Source organism: Chiloscyllium plagiosum, unplaced genomic scaffold (genome assembly GCF_037043375.1).
Source record: "Chiloscyllium plagiosum isolate Xiang-an unplaced genomic scaffold, Cpla_swu_hap1 HiC_scaffold_6, whole genome shotgun sequence".
NCBI lineage: Eukaryota > Metazoa > Chordata > Chondrichthyes > Orectolobiformes > Hemiscylliidae > Chiloscyllium > Chiloscyllium plagiosum.
This window is the reverse complement of record NW_028270144.1, coordinates 28,753,766-28,774,725: the sequence shown is the minus strand read 5'-3', so window position 1 is coordinate 28,774,725 and position 20,960 is coordinate 28,753,766. Positions and strand designations below refer to the sequence as shown.

Here is a 20,960-nt window from a genome sequence, read left to right as displayed (position 1 = left end):
CCCTGGGGTGGGGGTGTCCAAAACTAGACAGCACAGGTTTAAGGTGAGAGGAGAAAGATTTAGAAGGGACTTTAAAAGATTTAAGGGGCAATGTTTTCATACAGAGAGTGGTGTGTGTATGGAATGAGCTGCCAGAAGTGGTGGAGGCTGGTACAATTACAACATTTAAAAGGCATCTGGATGGATACACGAATAGGAACAGTTTAGAGAGATATGGGCCAAATACTGGCAAATGGAATTGAATTTATTTAGAATATCTGGTTGGCATGGACGAGTTGCACTGTTTCTGTGCTGTACATATCTATGACTGTATGACAAACCTTATGGTTTTCCGCAAGTTCCATTATGTGGAATTTCTCACGTATAACTGAATTGGTGAGGCCCTTGAATCATATTCACATTCCATCCGAAGTATCTAGATATTGTAAAAAGGGAAACCCCTGTTGCGCCAATGGTAGTTTCTCTACTCTGGACTTGGAGGCTCAGATTCAAGGCACGCTTGCTCCAGAGGTCTGTAATAACATCCCTGCACAGGTTTATTAGAAAAATAGGTTAAATTAAAATTTTAAAAAATCACATCTATAAATCCCCTTTCATTCAGGCAAAACCAATCTGAGTGGCATAGTTATCCAGAATTCTAGGGCTTCTTGTGGTATAGTGGTACTGTCCCTAACCCTGAGTTATGAGGCCTGGGCTCAAGTCCCACCTGTTCCAGAGTTGTGTAATAACATCTCTGTGGAGGTCAACTAGAAAAAGGAATTAGATTTTTTTTCAACATTTTTAAATCAACCATCCAACATAGCTGGGTCATTGATCTATTCAGCTTGCTCGCACATAGTCTCACTGAAGAAATCCAGAGCTCTAATTTTTGCTGACAAGCACAAAACTGGTCTATTCACAGAGAGCATGTTTTGCTCCCAACTCTCAAATTCTGTTTTATGAACCACATGTTTTGTTCTGAAGTTTGCATCTTTTCCAGCAATTGAACTTGCTTCAGCAGGGACACAAGCTGTAATTTGAGTTTCAATTAATTGTCTATTTACTTGTTGCTTTAACTTTCATTCTCACAGACAGCTCAGGTCACATGGGTATTTACTGGAACTTCATAACTAGGAAATCAATTATCCCTTTTTCAGATACTCCCAATTTACAGTTTGGAATTTTTTTTAAAAAATGGCTTCACACATGGAACTACACCAATATCAAAGGATTTGCTCTGTGTTCATCATCCCACATAGATGGATGAAATAATGCCAATAATGAAGTTTAAGAGTCAATTATAAATCTGCCAAGAAATTCAGGAGCGACTTCTTCAGAATGTGTCACCTTGTAATTTAGACAAATAACAGAATATATTTAAGGGAAAGTAGAGAAATAAAGGAAAAGAAAAATGTTGATAGGGTGAGGTGAAATAGCTTGGGAGACTTTTGGAACTATAAGCTGATGAGATAGAATGTCCCATTTCTACATTGTAATTTCTATGTTACCCACTTCTACGATGTAATTTCTATGTTACTCATGTGCCATGAAATATATTGCACACCAACTTTTTATTCTGTGGCAACTTATGGTATTTGTCTAATTTTGGAGTAAATGACCAATAGTGGTTTGAATGTGCAAGAATGTCTTAGCCTTAAATTTGCTCAGACTTTCTGCTGTTGCACTGCCCTTACTTTGCTGGAAATGTGTTTGGAGGTCTGTTCATAGTTTCATAGAAATAAGAAAGTCAAAGAGATGTCAGGCAGGAGGCTATTATTTACACATCTTGTGCAATGTTTTGCAGCCACTACATAGTGTAAGAACAGTAGGCTAAACCTGGCTGCGTCTTCCTTCAGATATATTGCAATGAAAAATTGGCCCAGCTCTTGTTTACTTAATATTTGTTCCTTAAAGACCTTAATTGAATCTGTACATTTTGGAAAATTTTTAATTTTCTTCCTACCTTTGCACCACTACCAAGGAGTTTTCTGTGGCCTTGCCTGGTTTTCACTTGAGTTTGGTAGTTCAATTTAGGTGACTGTCTGAATCGCTGGACTCACCTTGGTGAGAAGATCGCTTAGTGGTGCAGTCTGCACTTTGGGAGGAAAGTTGCACTACAATTCATAGGCCACTGACCATAAAAATAGGTCAGTGTGGACTTGGCCCTACTGGTAAGGAAGGCAAGATGATTATGGTGAGTGACAACCCCCACCCCCTTAAAGAGTTGTTGATGTGGAGCAGGAATCTGGTGCATTATTGTTACGTTTGTATGAGTAGACTTTGTTCTAGTAAGTAACAACAATAATTGTTAGTCACCTGGTTACTTGTCTTTGAAAAGATGAGCCTTCAGTAGGAAAAAAAAGTTGATCTTTCATAACAAGCTGACGAGCTGAGAATAGTTCACAGGTCGGCACAACATTGAGGGTCGAATGGCCTGTTCTGTGCTGTATTGTTCAATGTTCTAACTTTGGTTTGAACTAGTAACAATTTCTGATCCATAGAAATACAGTGTAGAAACAGGCCATTTGGCCCAACAGGACCAGACCGACCCTCCGAAGAGTATCCCACCCAGACCCATTCCCCTACCATACTACTCTACATTTACCCCAGACTAATGCACCTAGCCTACACACAATGTGCAATTTAGCATGGCCAATTCACCTGACCTGCACATCTTTGGACTTTGGGAGGCAATCAGAGCACCCAGCGGAAACCCATGCAGACACAGGGAGAACGTGCAAACTCCACCCAATCACCCAAGGCTGGAACCGAACCAGAGTCTCTGGTGCTGTGAGGCAGCAGTGCTAACCACTGAGCCACCGTGCCACCCTATTTATGGGAAAAGTGATCATTTGCATTTACAGCTTCTTGCAGATTAAGCTTTTGTTTCTTGTCATATTACCATTTTGTTTTTAGACCATCATGCCCTTTGTCACTTAATCTCCTTATCGTGGTGTCTTATCAGATTTCTCTTTTGTTCTTCCTTTTTTTAAAGAAAAGTTGCATCCCTTTATATTTTCTCTCTCGCAGACAAAGATTGTCCTGCTTGATACAAAACATTCACCCAGGATTCTGTTTATACTTCCAGTGAATCTGAAAAATTCTGGCACTATTTCCAATATGTAATTAGAAACGATATGCTCTAAATGAATAATTTTACCAAAATCACAAAACATTTATAAATGTTATACAAATCTTTTAAGTGTTTTCATTAAAAACTCAACACCTGCACTTTAGAAAGACCTGAATTACATCAGATTTTCTATTACTGCAGACTCGAAGAGTTGAATGGCTTACTGTTGCTTTATGTCTGATAGTCACTAACTTTTTCAGAAGAGCTGTCCAAACTTTATTCAAATCATAAAATGGACTTTCATTGATGGTTCCAAATAATCTATTTAGTTTACTTTTATTATGAATAAAGGAAAACAGCAATTTTGCAGCTTAGACAAAGCATAGGTTTTCATTAATAATTTGCAGCACAAGTGCCAGAATTGTTATTAAACAAGCAAGCAGATATTTCTTTTCAATGCATAGTTCCGTGTTAGTGAATTAACAAAAATAAAAATAAACAGCAAAGTTTGAGCCATCTGATCTCGAATTGTGGGTGGAAGGCAGAAGGTAAATGCTGTCATGATTGTTACTTGACATCTCCTACTGAATGTACAAGTTTAGAGACCAGGCACAAAGTATATATGGTTGAGTCTCGAAATGACACTCTTTGGGTTCATACATGGAGAATTCTACTTGGTTGAAGTGACCTGTGAGGAAACAAGTCTCAGTGCCTTCAGGAGGATACAGTGTTAAAATCAATTCCATTATTCCACTATTTCCTATCTCTGTAATGTCTTCCATCTCTACAAACCCCCAAGAATACAATGCTCTACCAATTCTGGTTTCTTGTGCATTCACAATTTTATTTGTCCCATCATTTGTGGATGTGCCTTCAAATGTCTGGCTTTCAAACTTCCTTCCAAAGTCCCTCTCTTTTCCTCCAAGACATGGGGTAGGTAATGGCCGAGCAGTATGACCACTGGACTGTTAATATCAGAGATCCAGGTAATGTTCTGGGGACCCAGGTTCGAATCCCACCATGGCAGATAGTGAAACTTCAATACAAATCTGTAATTAAGAGTCTAATGATGACCATGAAACCAATATCAAATGCCAGGGAAAAACCCATCTGGTTCACTCATGCCCTTTGGGGAAGGAAACTGCCATCCTTACCTGGTCTGGCCTGCATGTGACTCCAGACCCACAGTAATGTGGTTGACACTTAACTGCCCTCTGGGTAATTAGGGAAGAGCAAGAAATGTTGGCAGAGCCAGCGATACCCACATCCTTTGAATGAACAGTTGAAATAAAACACTCCTTAAAGTCTTTTGTTTTGATCAAGTTTTTGATGCTTCTAATTCTGGCAACACGCCTGAGAGGCAGCTTGGGACATATTATTACATTTCAGATGCTGCATAAATGCTAGTGGCTTTTGTTGAAAAGCAGAAATAATCAAAGGGGAAACAAGTTATCATGAAACTTCTCAAGACTCTGGTTGTAACTTCATTTCACCTGCTTAGACTATCAACGTCACTATGCAGTGATTAATATGGTTTGTCCTAAACCAGACAGGACTTAATAAGATTTGGCTCAAGTCCAGTCTTAGTTGCAGCTGTGAAATAAACAATCAACTGTAATGTGAACAGGACTATTGTAGAATCCAATAAGAATTTCCACCTATAATTAAATTAAAAGCACTTCATATTCTTTGTGCTAACGATCTATTCCTATATTGTAAATGATAAATTGTTTTGATGTAACAGATAATTTATTTTGTAAAGGTCAGCTTTGAAATGTAGATAGGTAGGATTACAGCACCCTTTGATTTTTGAATTTCTTGGCATGACACTTTGGAATGCATTAGCTTTATGAATGAAACTATGTGCATATGTAAATGCAGTGTACATTCTTGTCTCCACTGGGTATATTATGCAAAACAAGTGTAATCTGGGGCTGCAGATTGGTACTGGTTCATGATTACCTTGTCAAACATGAAATGCAGATTGCATGCCAAAATACAAATGTTGTCCCTTGGTTCAGGAAATATACAATTATGAAGATTCTTAGATACACTGGACATAAAAGATTAAGACTGATGGAAATGTTAAAAATTCTGAGCAGTAGTAAAGTGGGCATTATGTTGGAATAGCAATATGTTGAGCCAAGGTAGTGAGATTCAGTCTCTCACATGAGTGAGTTCTTGATCTCAGATGTACTAAAGGGTACAAAAGAGGAAAGAGTAATAACTTCAAGCTGCAGCAACTCATTTACTGTGGCTGCTTTAGGACAAGACCAGTGCAAAATCTGGGAATAACGTGCAGTCTATGTCACAGGCTGCAGGTAGTTAACGCTGTGAAGATGAAAGAAAATAGAAAAATCACCAGTCAAAAAAGACAACATAAAATCTCAAACCTTCAACAATTAAACCTATTGTTTCTTTAACATACAAAACACCTGAAATATCTTACAGTGGTGTTACAAATAAAAAAATGAGAAAAATGGAACAGGAAAAGAAAGCATCAACAGAACTCCATTTAACCTTTTGAAAACCATGTTAAATTGGTGTTGTCTGTTACAGTTTAAATAAGTTGCAGACAACTCTGACCAGAATGTTATGAACGAATTTGCCCGGATGTCCCTCAGCTCCAAAGCATTGAAATCAATACAAACACAACCTGGTACCAAAAGCAAAACATTCCTACTTTATTAGGAACAAAATTACAATAATCTTTAATACTAAACATACTATCCCTAATCCTTTTGGCCCCGTAAGGTTACAATACTTTCCGATTCTCTTGTAGATCTATGTAGCCGCGCTCCCTGTAGCTCTGTCTCTGTGAAGCTGCTTTCTTTCTCTCTGCCTCTGGATGGTCAGCTCCTCTCTGCCACTTGCTGTGCTGCTCTTCTCAGAAGGCCTCAGTCAATTCTAAGAGCAGTTCAAAGAAAGAGGGATCTGCAGGTGAACTCTGTTTTTATACTTTTTCTGGAACTGTCTATAGTTCTGAGCAATCAGGGAGTTACACTTAAGAGTTTGAAACACGAGTCAATCATTTAGATGGTATGCTACTGTTTCTTAGTTTAGCAGGACCCAGTGCCTTTCTGTCCGGACTGTCCTTTGTTTAGTGAATAAGTTGGGGGTATCTGTGTGCAGAATAACAGTTGCCTCTTACATTATGCTAATGTCATTAGCACCTGGCTGCAGTGTTTGCCCGGTGTCTGGTGTGCAGGTTTTGTGATTTCAGAGTTTCACTTGACCAATGTACTCAGTATCCCTTGCTGTTTGGCTAAGTTCACAATATACCTGTGTTTTAGCAGCCAGGCGACTGCTACATTGGTAAACTGGTCATTAAAGTATGTCATCCTCACAAACTAGCAAACAGAAGTGTTGTGACATAGTGGGCCATATCTCTCTCTCTGGGCGAGATGCTCAGAGTTTGGGTTTGACCTCAAGACATAAGAGCAAGGAAAATGCCTTGTAACACAATCAAATTGGTTTAGTATTTAACTGCAAAACCCTTCAATGCACAATGGCAGGTGATAAGAGTGGGAGAGATTCCTAGTTAGCCATGTGTTGGAAAGAATGTTGGGCCTTTCCTTTCATAATCTAAAGGTCCAGACTACAAAATACATGTAAAAGTGTATGTTGTTACAGCAATTCAGATTCCCCCAGTGAACTGTAATATACCATCACCATCAAAATTGTAAACAGGTATAAAGGAAAATAAAATCTTTATTAACATTTTCTTTTTAAACATGTATAGTGCCACATCAAACATATAACATGGATACCCATCACAGCAATAAAACAAATTACTGTACGTTGATAACATTGACATCTATGCAAACCTACCTTTCCTTTCAGTTGTCTGATAAGCTGTATTTACACTGTAAGTTTGGTATTAGTGCAAAGTAGTTAAGCACTACACTGATGCTAATCTTTGCAGTGCAAACAGGGTTTTAATCCTTGGGTCAACTGAAGTACAAAATGAACCCTTACTCCAGGAGGCTCACTCTGTTTTGCATTGGTTCCAGGTCAGGACCTGATTGTAGATTCAGGTTGCATTTACATTATCAACACAGCATTAAGCTTTACACCAACAGTTGTAGTGAAACTGCATCTCAAGTAGTTCACCAACAATAGGTTTAGAAGGAGAATCACAGCACTTGAATTGGAAAAACTGCAACTTCAGTTGCATTGTCAGGCTAATGAAAATGAATAGGATGAGGAAGTACAGAATCCAGGCGGGTCCTTTACACATTTCAAACATATCAAGTATTCTTCTGCTTCAATTTTTTGTACCAAGCAGGACACTCTCTGTTTGTCTGCAAGAGAAAACAACAATTCAAATCAGCAAGAACATAGCATCGGAAATTCATTTTCTATTAAAGAATCCCTTACAGTGTAAAAAAGCTCTCCAAGAAATACCAATAATGATACCATGAACTACCCGTTCCTGTGGACACCAATGCCATTCTCACATTGCACTCTGAATCAGTCATGAGGGGGTCCACAGAAGGTGAAGAAGTTAAACTTGAACATATTTGAATGCGAAATCTACCGTTGGGGTAAAACAAAATGTCAGAAGTCTAACAGCTGCATAGGTTATTTTATTTTGTTTGACACTAAACTGCTTCACTCAATTATTACATACAGCAGAAGTGTCCAAGATCTTGTCTTCATAGACCATACTATCATATACCATGCCACCCTAGTTTTTGAATTTTGTCATTAATTTGTATGGAACTCAAGTTGTTGATGCCAAGCTTGCATGTTCTGATTGAGAATACACCCATTAATAAGGAAAGAGTAACAAAAACAAAAGCAAAAGCAAAATATTATGGAAGCTAGAAATCAAAAATAAAGACAAAGAAATACTCTGTCGTTCAGGCAGCCTAAGACCAAATGGGATTACAGTACAACTGATGGTTGTATGATAAATATGGTCAGCGTTTTGTGATAATGAAAGTTGAATTGAAATTCTGCCTAGGGAAGTATATGTCTGAACTCCGTTTAACCAACCTTTAACCTATGCCCTCACCCCTTCTCTTCCCTCCCACAACAATGATAGGGTACCCCAATCCTCACTTACCCCTCATGACCTTCCCAATCCAAAGGATCATAAACTGCAATTTCCATCACCTCCAGTGGGATGCCATGACATATTCTCCACTTTTGTCAGCATTTCACAGGGACTATTCCCTCCAGGACACCCTGGTCCACTCCTCTTCCATTCCCAACAATTCTCAAGACCCTCCCATGATATCTTCTCATGCAACCACAGAAGGTGTAAAACTTGCCTGTTTATCTCCGCCTTCCTCACTAAAAGCTTCAGACATACCTCCAAGGTAAAGCAGCAATTTACTTATACTTCATTCAATACAATCCACTGCATTCACTGCTCACAGTGTGGTCCCCTCTACATTGGGTAGACAAAATGCAGACTGAGTGAATGCTTTGCAGAACACTTAAGTTCTGTCCATAAAAAATGACCCAGTGCGTCCAGTCACCTGCCAATTCAACACATCACCATTTTCCCACAACAACATTTCAGTCTCAGGCCTACTGCAATGTTCCAGCAACTCTCAGTGCAAGCTCAAAGAACAACATTTTATTTTCCGCTTGGGGATCTGCAGCCTCTAGGATTCAACATTGAGTTCAATAACTTTAGAGCCTAATTCCATCCTCCCATGATCCCCCCTCCATCCTGTAATGTCATGGGTTGTTTTTAGCACAGCCAACTCATTATCCCTACTCTCAGGGTTATCACATGACGTGGTTTGTTTTCAGCACAAACTACCCATTCTCTGCTACCCTCAGCTCTCAATAATTATCATTTATTTAGCTTCTCTTCCGTCCTGGCCTACTATTCATAATCCCATTGTTTACAAACCCCTTTCATATGTCTCTCTGAACTCCATCTCCACCTATCTGCTCACCTCCCTCTCCAAACTTGTCTTCAGCATAAGTATCAGTTTTCTCTAGCTGCTGTCAGTTCTGATTAGGAGTCACCAGACTCGAAAAGTTAACACTGCTTACTTCCTACAGATGCTGCCAGTCCTGCTGGGTTTTGGCAGCAATTTCTGTTTTTGTTTCAGATCTCAAGTATCTGGTGTTCTTTGTTTTACTTTAACTTCTGATGTTTAACAGACAGCAAAACCTTTTAGGTATGAGACCTTAAACAGATAACAGGCCTGGGACAGGAGAAAGCAGAGTATCTCTTTGGATGTCATTGTGGTAAACATGAGAAATAGAAGTGGCAGTAGATTATGATTGTTTTGAATGCATAAAAGACTGTCATTGCTGATCTGATTGTGGCCTTCACTTCACCTTGCTCTGTAACCCGCCATAAATCTTGTCAATCCAAAGTTAGTCTAAATCCGCCTTGAGTATATGGTCTGGATGGCTAGTTTGTAATGCAGAATGATGCCAACAACTCAATTCCAGCACTGACTCTGGTTATCATGAAGCATTCTGTTTCTTAAGCTCTCTGTACACTTCAGCATGGTTACCCTCACTTTAAAACCACCACCAGTCGACTCCCCCTAATGAAGCCCTGTGGTTCAGTAGGATTATGGTGACTTTATCCTTACTTTATTTAATTTTGAACTGCCACTGTTCTCTGAAAGACAATTCCGGACACTAACAACTCTCAAAGAGACTGCTCCAGTGATAAGCCACAACAGTGCCATATTTTATTCAAAGATATTATTATCTCAAAGGTTGAAGATCAGCGATAGTATAAATCCTAAGATTGGGACTTTGAATAAACCTGCCTGGCTAGATGGTTCTTGTACCCATGTGCTAAGTGCTGCTTTTCCAGGAACCAACGATTGTTCTTCTCTGTAGTATTCTCCCTCCCTTCAATAAATGATCTTTGTGAAGCACAATGTGAGGGACTCACACACAGCTTAAATTGCAAAACAGAAATTTGGCAAATTATACATTATAAAAGCTCACATTAAAATATGCTCACATGTGTTTCAGTTTTCATTACAAGTTTGTTTTCTAAAATGTTCAATTAAGTAAAATTATACTATACTTTGGCTGCTCATTTATCACAGCATGAAATTGTATTAATTGTATGAAAATAAAACCTCCTGGTATATGATCTATTTCATGTGCTCTAATTATGGGCCAACACATTTGCCTTTTTAAGTGACTCTGTAATGTCTGGAGCAGCAGAACTAATCCTGAGATGGTGTCAAAATTGCATCACTAGTAACATAAGCGCTTGGAAAGGATGGAAGCTGATATGACAATGATGACACCCTGCCATAACAGTTTCTCATTGAATTGAACAATTTCTTGATAGAGGAGATAGGGAACTTTTAGGTGTTTCAAAAAAAAACTCATTATTCCTTCAAACGTTGTTCCTATTTCTTCCATCTCTGCATTTTTTTTGTTAAACGTACACAGTAGCAGTGAAAACCTCAACATGTCACAGCAATCTCTGCAAACAGCTTTTTTAAAATTTAGAATTAAGACTTGTAAAATCAAGAAAGATGAATAACATTTTGAATGAAATCTAAGTCGAATACTGCTGCTGGAATTCTTGAAGCCAAGAAGGCTGAGGAGACCAAGTTAATAACAATTTCAAGACTGACAGCAAGGTCAATGGTCAAGGAATACTAGTCAAAGATTAACACTTCGAGTGGAGTTGAGAGGATCAGATCAGTAAGGATGTTTGAATAGATGAACTAGCACAAGAGATTGCCTACTCATGTTCCTGTGCTAAATCTGACTTTAAGAGGTGAGGTGAGAGAAACAGTCATAGAGATGTGCAGCATGGAAACAGATCCTTCAGTCCAACTCATCCGCGCTAACCAGACATTCTTAATTAATCTAGTCCGACTTGCCAGCATTTGACCCATATCCCTCTAAAACTTTCCTGTTCATGTACTCATCCAGATGCCTTTTAAATGTTGTAATTGTACCAGCCTCCACCACCTCCTCTGGCAGCTCGTTCCATACACACACCACCCCCTGCAAGAAAAGGTGCCCCTTAGGTCCTTTTAAATCTTTCCCCTCTCACCTTAAACCTAAGCCATCTAGTTTTGGACTCCCCTATCCTGAGGAAAAGACCTTGGCTGTTCAACATATCTATGTCCTGTACAGCCACAACATGACCTAGCAATTCTTATACTCAATGCACTGATAGTCAAATCTAGCCTTGATATCAAAGACTAAGTGTGGCACCTAGAAACCCTAGCAAAAATGGAATCAATAGGTACAGGAGGGCAAATTCTCCGCTGGTTGGGAGTCATATCTAGTACATAGGAAGATGGTAGTGATTGTTGGAGGTCAGTCATCTCAGCTCCAGGACATCTCTGCAAGAGTTCCTCACGGTAGTGTCCTAGCCCAACCACCTTCACCTGCTGCATCAATGACTGTCCCTCCAGAGGACAGAAATGGAAATACTTGCTAATGATTGCACAATGTTTGGCACCATTCGTGACTCCTCAGATACTGAAGCAGTCCATTTTCAAATGCAACAAGATCTAGACAATACCCACACTTGGGCTGACAAGAGGTAACATGCATGACACACAAGTGCCAGGCAAGGACCACCTCCAATAATTAACGATCTAACCACCACCCTTGACCTTCAATGGTGTTAATCACTTCGAGGAGAAAGTGAGGACTGCAGATGCTGGAGATCAGAGCTGAAAATGTGTTGCTGGAAAAGCACAGCAGGTCAGGCAGCATCCAAGGAACAGGAGAATCGATGTTTCGGGCATAAGCCCTTCTTCAGGAATGAGGAAAGTGTGTCCAGCAGGCTAAGATAAAAGGTAGGGAGGAGGGACTTGGGGGAGGGGCGTTGGAAACGCGATAGGTGGAAGGAGGTCAAGGTGAGGGTGATAGGCCGGAGTGGGGTGGGGGCGGAGAGATCAGGAAGAAGATTGCAGGTTAGGAAGGCGGTGCTGAGTTCGAGGGATTTGACTGAGACAAGGTGGGGGGAGGGGAAATGGGGAAACTGGAGGGTTCCCAGGCAGATGAGGCGCTCTTCCTCCAACCGTCGTGTTGCCATGGTCTGGCGATGGAGGAGTCCAAGGACCTGCATGTCCTTGGTGGAGTGGGAGGGGGAGTTAAAGTGTTGGGCTATGGGGTGGTTGGGTTGGTCGGTCCGGGTGTCACAGAGGTGTTCTCTGAAACGTTCCGCAAGTAGGCGGCCTGTCTCCCCAATATAGAGGAGGCCACATCGGGTGCAGCGGATGCAATAGATGATGTGTGTGGAGGTGCAGGTGAATTTGTGGCGGATATGGAAGTGTCCCTTGGGGCCTTGGAGGGAAGTAAGGGGGGAGGTGTGGGCGCAAGTTTTGCATTTCATCTTTTATCTTAGCCTGCTGGACACACTTTCCTCATTCTTGAAGAAGGGCTCATGCCCGAAACGTCGATTCTCCTGTTCCTTGGATGCTGCCTGACCTGCTGCACTTTTCCAGCAACACATTTTCAGCTTCAATGGTGTTACCATCACTGAATCCCTCATTATCAAAATACCATTGAGCAGAAAATTAACAGGACTGTGCGGTGTGTAACTCACCTCCTCACTCCCCAAAGCCTGTCCATCATCTACAAAGTCAGAAGGCACATGACACCAATTTATAGTCCAACAGGTTTATTTGAAATCACAAGCTTCTGAAGCACTACTCCTTTGTTAGGTGAAATAGAGGGAGGCACACAGGCACAGAATTTATAAATGGAGATCATTGCAAGATAATTCCAAGTAATTAAGAGTGCCAAAAGATAGTACAAATGGTGTGAGTGGAGTGTTGACAGGCTGAATAACAAGTCTTTGCAGGTGATCAAAAGGGTCAAACAGTGTGAATAGTGTCTGACTAGCAAATGAGGGGATGAATTATTATCTGACAGACAACTACCTGCCGATCTGACCAGACAATCACATCCATCACTTCGCCAGCCTGATAAAGACCTTTGCTTCAGACTTTCAGAGTATCCTGTGCACTCTCATCCTGTGTACTTCTCCCATTGGAAAAATCTACTGCCTTTTGAAGATGTACAAAGACAACATACCCAGACATCCCATCGTATCAGGCAACAGTACCCTGTATGCGAACCTCTCTGGACATCTTGAAACCCATTGTACAAGGAACCCCCAATCTCTGTCCCAACACTACAGACTTCTTACAGACACTCATCACCCATGGACTAGTCGAACCATGAACATTGCTCGTCACAATGGATGTTTTGGCATTCTACACCAACATCCGCCATGATGATGGCATTGCTGCAACAGCCTCAGTGCTCAACACCATTAAGTGCCAATTCCCAGATGCCATCCTACAACTCATCTGCTTCATCCTCGACAACATCTTCACCTTTGACAACCAGCTCTTCATCCAGACACATAGAACAGCCATGGGAACCAAATTTGCAACCCAATACACAAACATTTCATGTACAAGCTCAAGCAAGACATCTTTGCTGCACAGGACCTCCAACCAACGGTTTACACCAGACATATTGACAACATTTTTTTCCTTTGGACTTGTGGTGAGAAATCACTGAAGAGACTACATGACGATATCAACAAGTTTCATACTAACATCAGACTTATCGCGGACTACTCTTCAGAATCAGTCTCATTCCTGGACACATGCCTCGCCATCAAGCACAGACACCTCAGTACCTTACTCTACTGCAGGCCCATGGATAACCTAGAATCTTGAATCCCTAGTGTGGAAAAGGACCTTCGGCCTAACAAGTCCGCACCGAGCCTCCAAAGAGTAACCCACCCAGACCCAATACCCCTACTCCTATATTTACCCCTGACTAATGTACCAAACCAACACAACCATGAACACTATGGACAATTTAGTATTGTCAATTCACCTGCCCTGCACATCTTGAGACTCTGGGAGGAAACCAGAGCACCCAGAGGAAACTTATGTAGACACTGGGAGAATGTGCAATTTCCACACAGTCGCCCGATGCTAGAAACGAACCCGGATCCTGGCGCCGTGAGGCAGCAGTGCTAACCACTGAGCGATTGTGCCACCCCAAATGTAACCAACCTCACAATGCTTCAATCTTTCTAGCTTCCACCTTAAGCATGTTGAAGAAGCCATCTCCTATGGACAAGCCCAGCGCATATACTGGGGCTGCTCCGATAAGGAGGAACGTGACAGCCACCTACAGTTGCTGAAAGGCACCTCTCTTGCCTTCAAACAACTGCCAAACCTCAAACAGACTACTGTTTGCAGCAAACTACCCAGTCTTCAGGACATCGACCACAACATCACACACATGGGCGGCACGGTGGCACAGTGGTTAGCACTGCTGCCTCACAGCGCCAGAGACCTGGGTTCAATTCCCGCCTCAGGTGACTGACTGTGTGGAGTTTGCCCATTCTCCCCGTGTCTGCGAGGGTTTCCTCTGGGTGCTCCGGTTTCCTCCCACAGTCCAAAGATGTGCAGGTTAGGTGAATTGGCCATGCTAAATTGCCCGTAGTGTTAGGTGAATGGGTAAATGTAGGGGAATGGATCTGGGTGGGTTGTGCTTCAGCGGGTCGGTGTGGACTTGTTGGACCGAAGGGCCTGTTTCCACACTGTAAGTAATCTAATCTAAGTAAACCCTGTCATGGCAACCTCTGCAAGACATGCCAGATCATTGACATGGATACTACATGGGAACACCATCCACCAAGTAGGTACTCATGTGACTCAATCAATGTCTACCACATATGCTCCAGGAAAGGATGCCCAAGGCATGATATAATGGCGAGACCATGCAGACACTGTGACAACGGATGAATGGACAATGCGCAACAATCGCCAGGCAGGAAACACTTCGGCAGTCAAGGACATTCAGTCTCCAATCTTTGGGTAAACATCTTCCAAGACAACCTTCGAGATCTACAACAACGCAGAATTGCTAAGCAGGAACTGATAGCCAAATTCTGTACCCATGAAGATGGTCTCAACCATGATCTTAGGTGCTATACGTAACCCCACCATGTTCTGTGTTTGTAAAATCTTTCTTACTATTCTGTTTTGACACCATCACCTTAATAACTTGCTATGATCTCTCTACCTTTATTAGTTGGTATGCTTTTGGGTTACTTGTTACTTTGGTTAGACCCTTACCATGCAACTCTGATACCTATCACGTTATTCCAGACATTTGATTTGTTTCTAGCACCATCTTATTTTTGATTTTTTTGTAATTATCTTTCAGCCTCAATTAATCAGATCATGGATAATCCCTTCACTTGCTATTCAACTGTTGCCACTTTACTCACACCATTTTGACACTTTTAATCACCAGTAAAGACTTGTTATTCAGCCTGTCAACACTCCACTCACACCATTTATACTGTCTTTTGACACTCTTAATTACCTAGAATTATCTTGTAATGCTCTCTCCGTCTATAAATTCTGTGCCTGTGTGCCTCCCTCCACTTCTACTGACATAGGAGCAGCATTCCAAATGTTTGTGATTTCAAAACCCTATTGGACTATAACCTGGTGTTGCGTGACTTGTGGCTTTGTCCATCCCAGTGCAACATCAGCGAAAATCCTGGAATTCATCCCTAAGGGCATTATGGTCCACCTGCAGTACATAAATTGCGGCAGTTCAAGAAGGCAGCTCACCACGACTTTCTCAAGGGGAACTGGGGACGCTCAATAAATGTTGACCAATGGACAATGGCCGCATCCCACGAACAAATAAAAGAAAATGATCTGGTAAAATAAAACCAGTGCTTTCTTTGCTTCCGAGAAAAAGATAACTTACAAAAATAGTTGGTTTTGGTTTGTAGACATTTTCATCCTCATGTGGGGGAATGCTCAGAGACAATTTTGTTGCTTGGGCAATAGGATTACTTTTGAGATCATCACGAGAAACTGGTAAGCCATCACCATGCTGCTTGTTGTGCAAATTTATCAGAACTTGCTTCATTACTGCCAATTCCTGAAACATATAAACATAACTGATATTAAAGCAAATAATCAACACAGACAAGCAACACAACCACAAAATGCTTTACTCTCCAATTTTGCTGCTAATGTACACTTGTGTTGATTTAACAAGTAAATTGAAAGATTCATTTTAATATCTGATCTAAAATTCAAAAATAGACATTTTAAGGACAACCCACAATAAAGTGTGACAGTCTTTGATGTGTAAATGGTACAGCAAGGAAAAAGTCTATTTTCAACAAAATGTCTATGGGCATTAAACACTGGCACAATCAGAATGCCCATTTCCCATGAATAAATAAAAGGCTGTAAATTCACATTGTATTTGCCAAAGATGGTATTGAAAGAATAATAGACTTTTGCTCTGGCATAATGAATACAAACGCTTGTTTTTTTAATATTTGGGATGAAGTACTTGAGGGGATTTAAATGCAGTTCATGTACTTTCATAGGTATTTTTATGTAGTGAAGTTTAGAATCGGACTTCATTGTAGGTCAATCTATAGCATGTGGACTGCAGCTCATCACCACTTTCTTGGGGCAATTAGGGATGGATAATAAAATGCTGGCCCAGTCATTATTTTTGAGAGAGCTTGGAAATAACTTTTGAAAGTCAGAATCCCTCACAAGTGATCACTTGCTAGAACAAATACTGATCTACTTGACCTGGTAATTCTTGACTCAAAAACAGTATCAATAGGAGGGAAGTTGAGATCCAGGTATAGAATGCCCAAACATGGAGAGATTCATACACAAAGGAAATCTACAAGCAGAGGAACCAGAAGTGAAGTTACAGATGAAGACACTAAAAGAAAACAGGCTGAGCAAAAAGAAGAACACAACAAAATCTTATGAGAAGAAATAAATTTCGCTCAAGAAGACATCTGCTTATCAGGCAGAATTTGGAGGCGATATGAACGGCCTAAAAAGGTCTAAAAGCTGGAGATCTGAGTGAATTTCTCAGAGATGCAGAACAGCTTGATACTGAACCAGAAATGGCCAAATCGTCAATTGGGATGTGAAAGATTGATTAGGTGAAAAGGAACTCAGGAATGTTCAGCCATCAGGGATGCCATGTAACAAAGACAGAAGGTCAACAGAATTCTGCCTCGCTGAAGATAATCATAGCTGTGAAACTTGAACACAAAGCAGTTGTCAGAGAATGCTTTGAATATTGATATACATCATGTGTACAAAGAATGGCAAACTGTGGAACTGGGTAGCTACATGCTGCCACATTTTTGTGGGAACGATACAAATGTTTGTGGTGGCATAATGCACATCTTCATTGCATTGACAAACAAATGTACAATTTACATTTTTATTTTACGTATCAATTGCCTCTTAATTCACATGTTGGATATAAGTTAAAAGCTACAAAAAGAGGAATCCTGCTGGCAATTTCTTTATTTGTGAGTCACAGTAAATTTGGTATCTTGGTTTATGGTTCCTCCACAAGGGTAGCAATGTAAATGACTTCAATAAGTCCTCAAGTTTCAGAATTAATTGAGGAACAAACTTTCCAAGATTTATTTTAAAATGACTAGGTACATTAAATGAATTTTCATAAAACTGCACCATATGCTCCAAACACAGAAATCGCTGGGAAAGCTCAGCAGGTGTGGAAGCATCTGTGGAGAGAAAGCAGATTTAATGTTTTGAGTCCAGTGACCTTTCCTCAGAACTGTTGCTTTCTCTCCATAGATGCTGCCAGACCTGCTAAGCTTTTCGAGCAACTTCTGTTTTTGTCTCTGATGTACAGCATCTGCAGTTCGTTTGTTTTTTATTTAGCACCAAATGCTGATTTTTTAATGGGTGCAATGTACATGCAGTTTTATAAGTTAATGAGTGGAATTTTAATGTTTATTGGTCACCACAGCATTAAACCATCATTTAAACACGGTTGCTTATTTTTATTTCTGACATCCATTAAGAAATAACATTAGAAAATTAAATAAGTTAAATCTACAGGGAGTAACAAAAGTCTAGATAGGGCCTCTTCCCCATTTCCCACCTGACAGTTGGGTAATATGAAGAGGATGATGCAAGTTAATCTGCATTTGAAAAGTTCAGATTCTATTTTTAAAGAGGCAAAATAAGGCAACGCTTTCTTTTGTTTTTATACCTGTTTAATATATTGCCCCCTTTACATTTAGTATTTAAAGTATTCATTGTTGGATTTGTTTTGGGGAAAAGAGAACATCATAGAATTTCTGTTCTGTTCAAACTTATCTCTCAGATGACACTGTTCCAGATTTCTTTCTGGCTCTTCCTATCTGGCCTCCTCAAAAACACAGAGCACAGCATCCCTGAGTCAATTCCATCAGATCACAGTTAGGGAAAACAAGTCTTGCCCTCTTTTATGGCAAAGCTGCCATTAAGATAAGTTTGAATGTCCAGAGTGAACATTTATGAATAATGAATGAGTAGGGTGAGTGACATTAGTGGGCAGGGATGACTGGTAGGTTAAAGGAGTAATCCGTTCAGGGGCTAGTCAGGCAATTAGTGTTAGCATGGTCAGGAATGATAGTTGTGCTGGTCAGTGTGTAGGTGGGGTTAGCTGAAGAGTCAGACTGATAGTGATGGGGAATAAACGGAATGGGATCAGTTCTGCACTTAGCTCTGTACTTAATTGCAGTTTGCCTAAATTTTAAACATTCCTGGGTAACTATCCGATAAGTACAGTCGAACTGTCAAGTCTTCAACTCTAAGTTGAAGACACAATAGCAGGGAACAGGCGAACTACCCATTATAACTTAAAACCCCTGGACAATTCCATGGTGATGGGTCATATGTCTGGTCTCCGGTAATCCTCAGACTGGAAGATCTGGGTAGATGTTTAGGTTTACTGCAAGGATATTGACAGTTTCATTACCTCATCTTCAGTAGCACTTATTCATAAAATTTTGATAAAATGCTATTGGTTTTTGCATGAAAATGTATTTAAATGACAACTAAGCAATTACGTTTATGCAAAATAGCTTAAAAAAGGATTTAATTAGAGCAAAGTAGGAATTAGTATACCAGTGACTTGATCACTCATGTAAGTGACAGGACATTTTGCGACTCATATATAAAAAAGCTGTCAGTTTAGTGCAGCTGTCCTGGAAGGCAACACAGTTAATGTCAACTTGCTGAAGATGAGACCAGCTCAGTATGCAAAATTACTCCAAGGGAATTCACCGGGGCTGTTTTAAGTATAAAGGTAGATAAGTTATGATGTAAACCATATACTTTTACACGGAATAACTGAATGATGAAAGTAGCACAAATTAATTTGATTTGAGCACATGATCAAAGATTTATGCTCCAAGCATGAAGACAGTTTACAAAAGCAATTCTCAATTTCAAGATTCGATGGATTGTAAGGTAAAAATAGCAAGAAAGATTTTGTTGCCAAACACTTCTGTTATGCAGCATGGGCCCTCTGCCAATTATCATGCCAGCTGAACCTCATTAATAGACATCTGGAGATACATTGGGCCAACAATTCTACAAACAGCTTTAAGTGACACAAGCAGGTTGTCTTCTTCAATTTTCTCCAATGGATTTCACTAGTGTGTCAGTTATAAAGTGAGATTCCTTTTCAAAAGGCACAAGGAGGCATGCATATTTGTTGTTCCATTAAATATGATGAATGCACCAATATCACCAACCCCAAATATAATTACTTTCAAAATAATTACTTTAGCACTGAACATTTGCCGCATTTTATACCAGCTGTAATAACTGCTTTAATGATCTAAGGACTATAAGATACAGATGATGGTTCTCAAATTATTACATTGCAATTGAAAGATACCTGATATTAAAAACCAAACCTCCATATGTTGATATAATTCCATAGTGTGAATTAACTAAAACCATATTACTTCTTTATTACTAAACTTCAGAGGTTTAAGTTCATCACACCAAATCAATACATTCAGAAGCAATATAAAAATTGATTTGCAAAATGCATTGTTGTGAACAACACATAAGGTCTGATAGTGATACTCATTTGTGCCAGCAAGACTGGTATGTTTTGCGTAACATTTAGTCGAAAGAAAAATGCCCTAAATATTATTTTCGACGACCAAATTATCAATGTTTCATTAATGAAAGGATAGACCAGATCTAAATTTGAAGTTCTAAATTGGAGGATGGCTGATTTTGACAGTATGAGGCAAGAACTTTGAAAAGCTGATTGGGGGCAAATGTTTGCAGATAGAGGGATAGCTGGAAAATGGGAAGCCTTCAGAAATTAGATAATGAGAGAACAGAGACAGTATATTCCTGTTCGGGTGAAAGGAAACGCTAGAAGGTATAGGGAATGCTGGATGACTAAAGATATTGAGAGTTTGGTTAAGAAAAAGAAGGAAGCATATGTCAGGTATAGACAGGATAGATCAAATGAATCTTTGGAAGAGTATGAAGGCAGTAGGAGTATACTTAAGAGGGAAATCAAGAGAGCAAAAAGGGGACATGAGATAGCTTTGGCAAATAGAGTTAAGGAGAATCTAAAGGGTTTTTACAAATACATTAAGGACAAAAGGGTAATTAGGGAGAGAATAGGGCCCCTCAAAGATCAGCAAGGTGGCCTTTGTGTGGAACTGCAAGAGATGGGGGGGATATACTAAATGAGTATTTTGCATCAGTGTTTACTGTGAAAAAGGACATAGAAAATACAGAATGTAGGGAAATAGATGGTGACATCTTCAAAAATGTCCATATTATAGAGGAGGAAGTGCTGGATGTCTTGAAATGCAATAAAAGTAGATAAAACCCTAGGACAAGATCAGGTGTACCCTAGAACCCTGTAGTAAGCTAGGGAAGTAATTGCTGGGCCTCTTGCTGAGATATTTGTATCATCAATAGTCACAAGTGAGGTGCCGGAAGACTGGAGGTTGGCTAACATGGTGCCACTGTTTAAGAAGGGTAGTAAGGTCAAGCCAGGCAACTACAGGCCAGTGAACTTGACGTCAGTGGTGGACAACTTGTTGGAGGGA

The 20,960-nt window shown here is 40.2% G+C and overlaps 1 protein-coding gene across 2 annotated transcripts in view; it reads right to left on the bottom strand.

The window, feature by feature from the left end:
* Positions 1 to 6,745: 6,745 nt before the first annotated feature.
* pibf1 (progesterone immunomodulatory binding factor 1) overlaps positions 6,746 to 20,960 on the bottom strand; it is a 134,673-nt gene continuing 120,458 nt past the window's right edge. The window contains exons 17-18 of one of the 2 annotated variants that reach the window (XM_043691368.2): positions 15,788 to 15,964; positions 6,746 to 7,356 (exon numbers count right to left, since the gene is read on the bottom strand). In XM_043691368.2, coding sequence (XP_043547303.2) covers positions 7,303 to 7,356; positions 15,788 to 15,964 — 231 coding nt within the window. In that variant the 3' untranslated portion in view covers positions 6,746 to 7,302. Of the gene's footprint in view, positions 7,357 to 9,764; positions 9,942 to 15,787; positions 15,965 to 20,960 lie in introns of those variants that run through there. The other variant, XM_087987943.1, reaches the window with a different exon arrangement.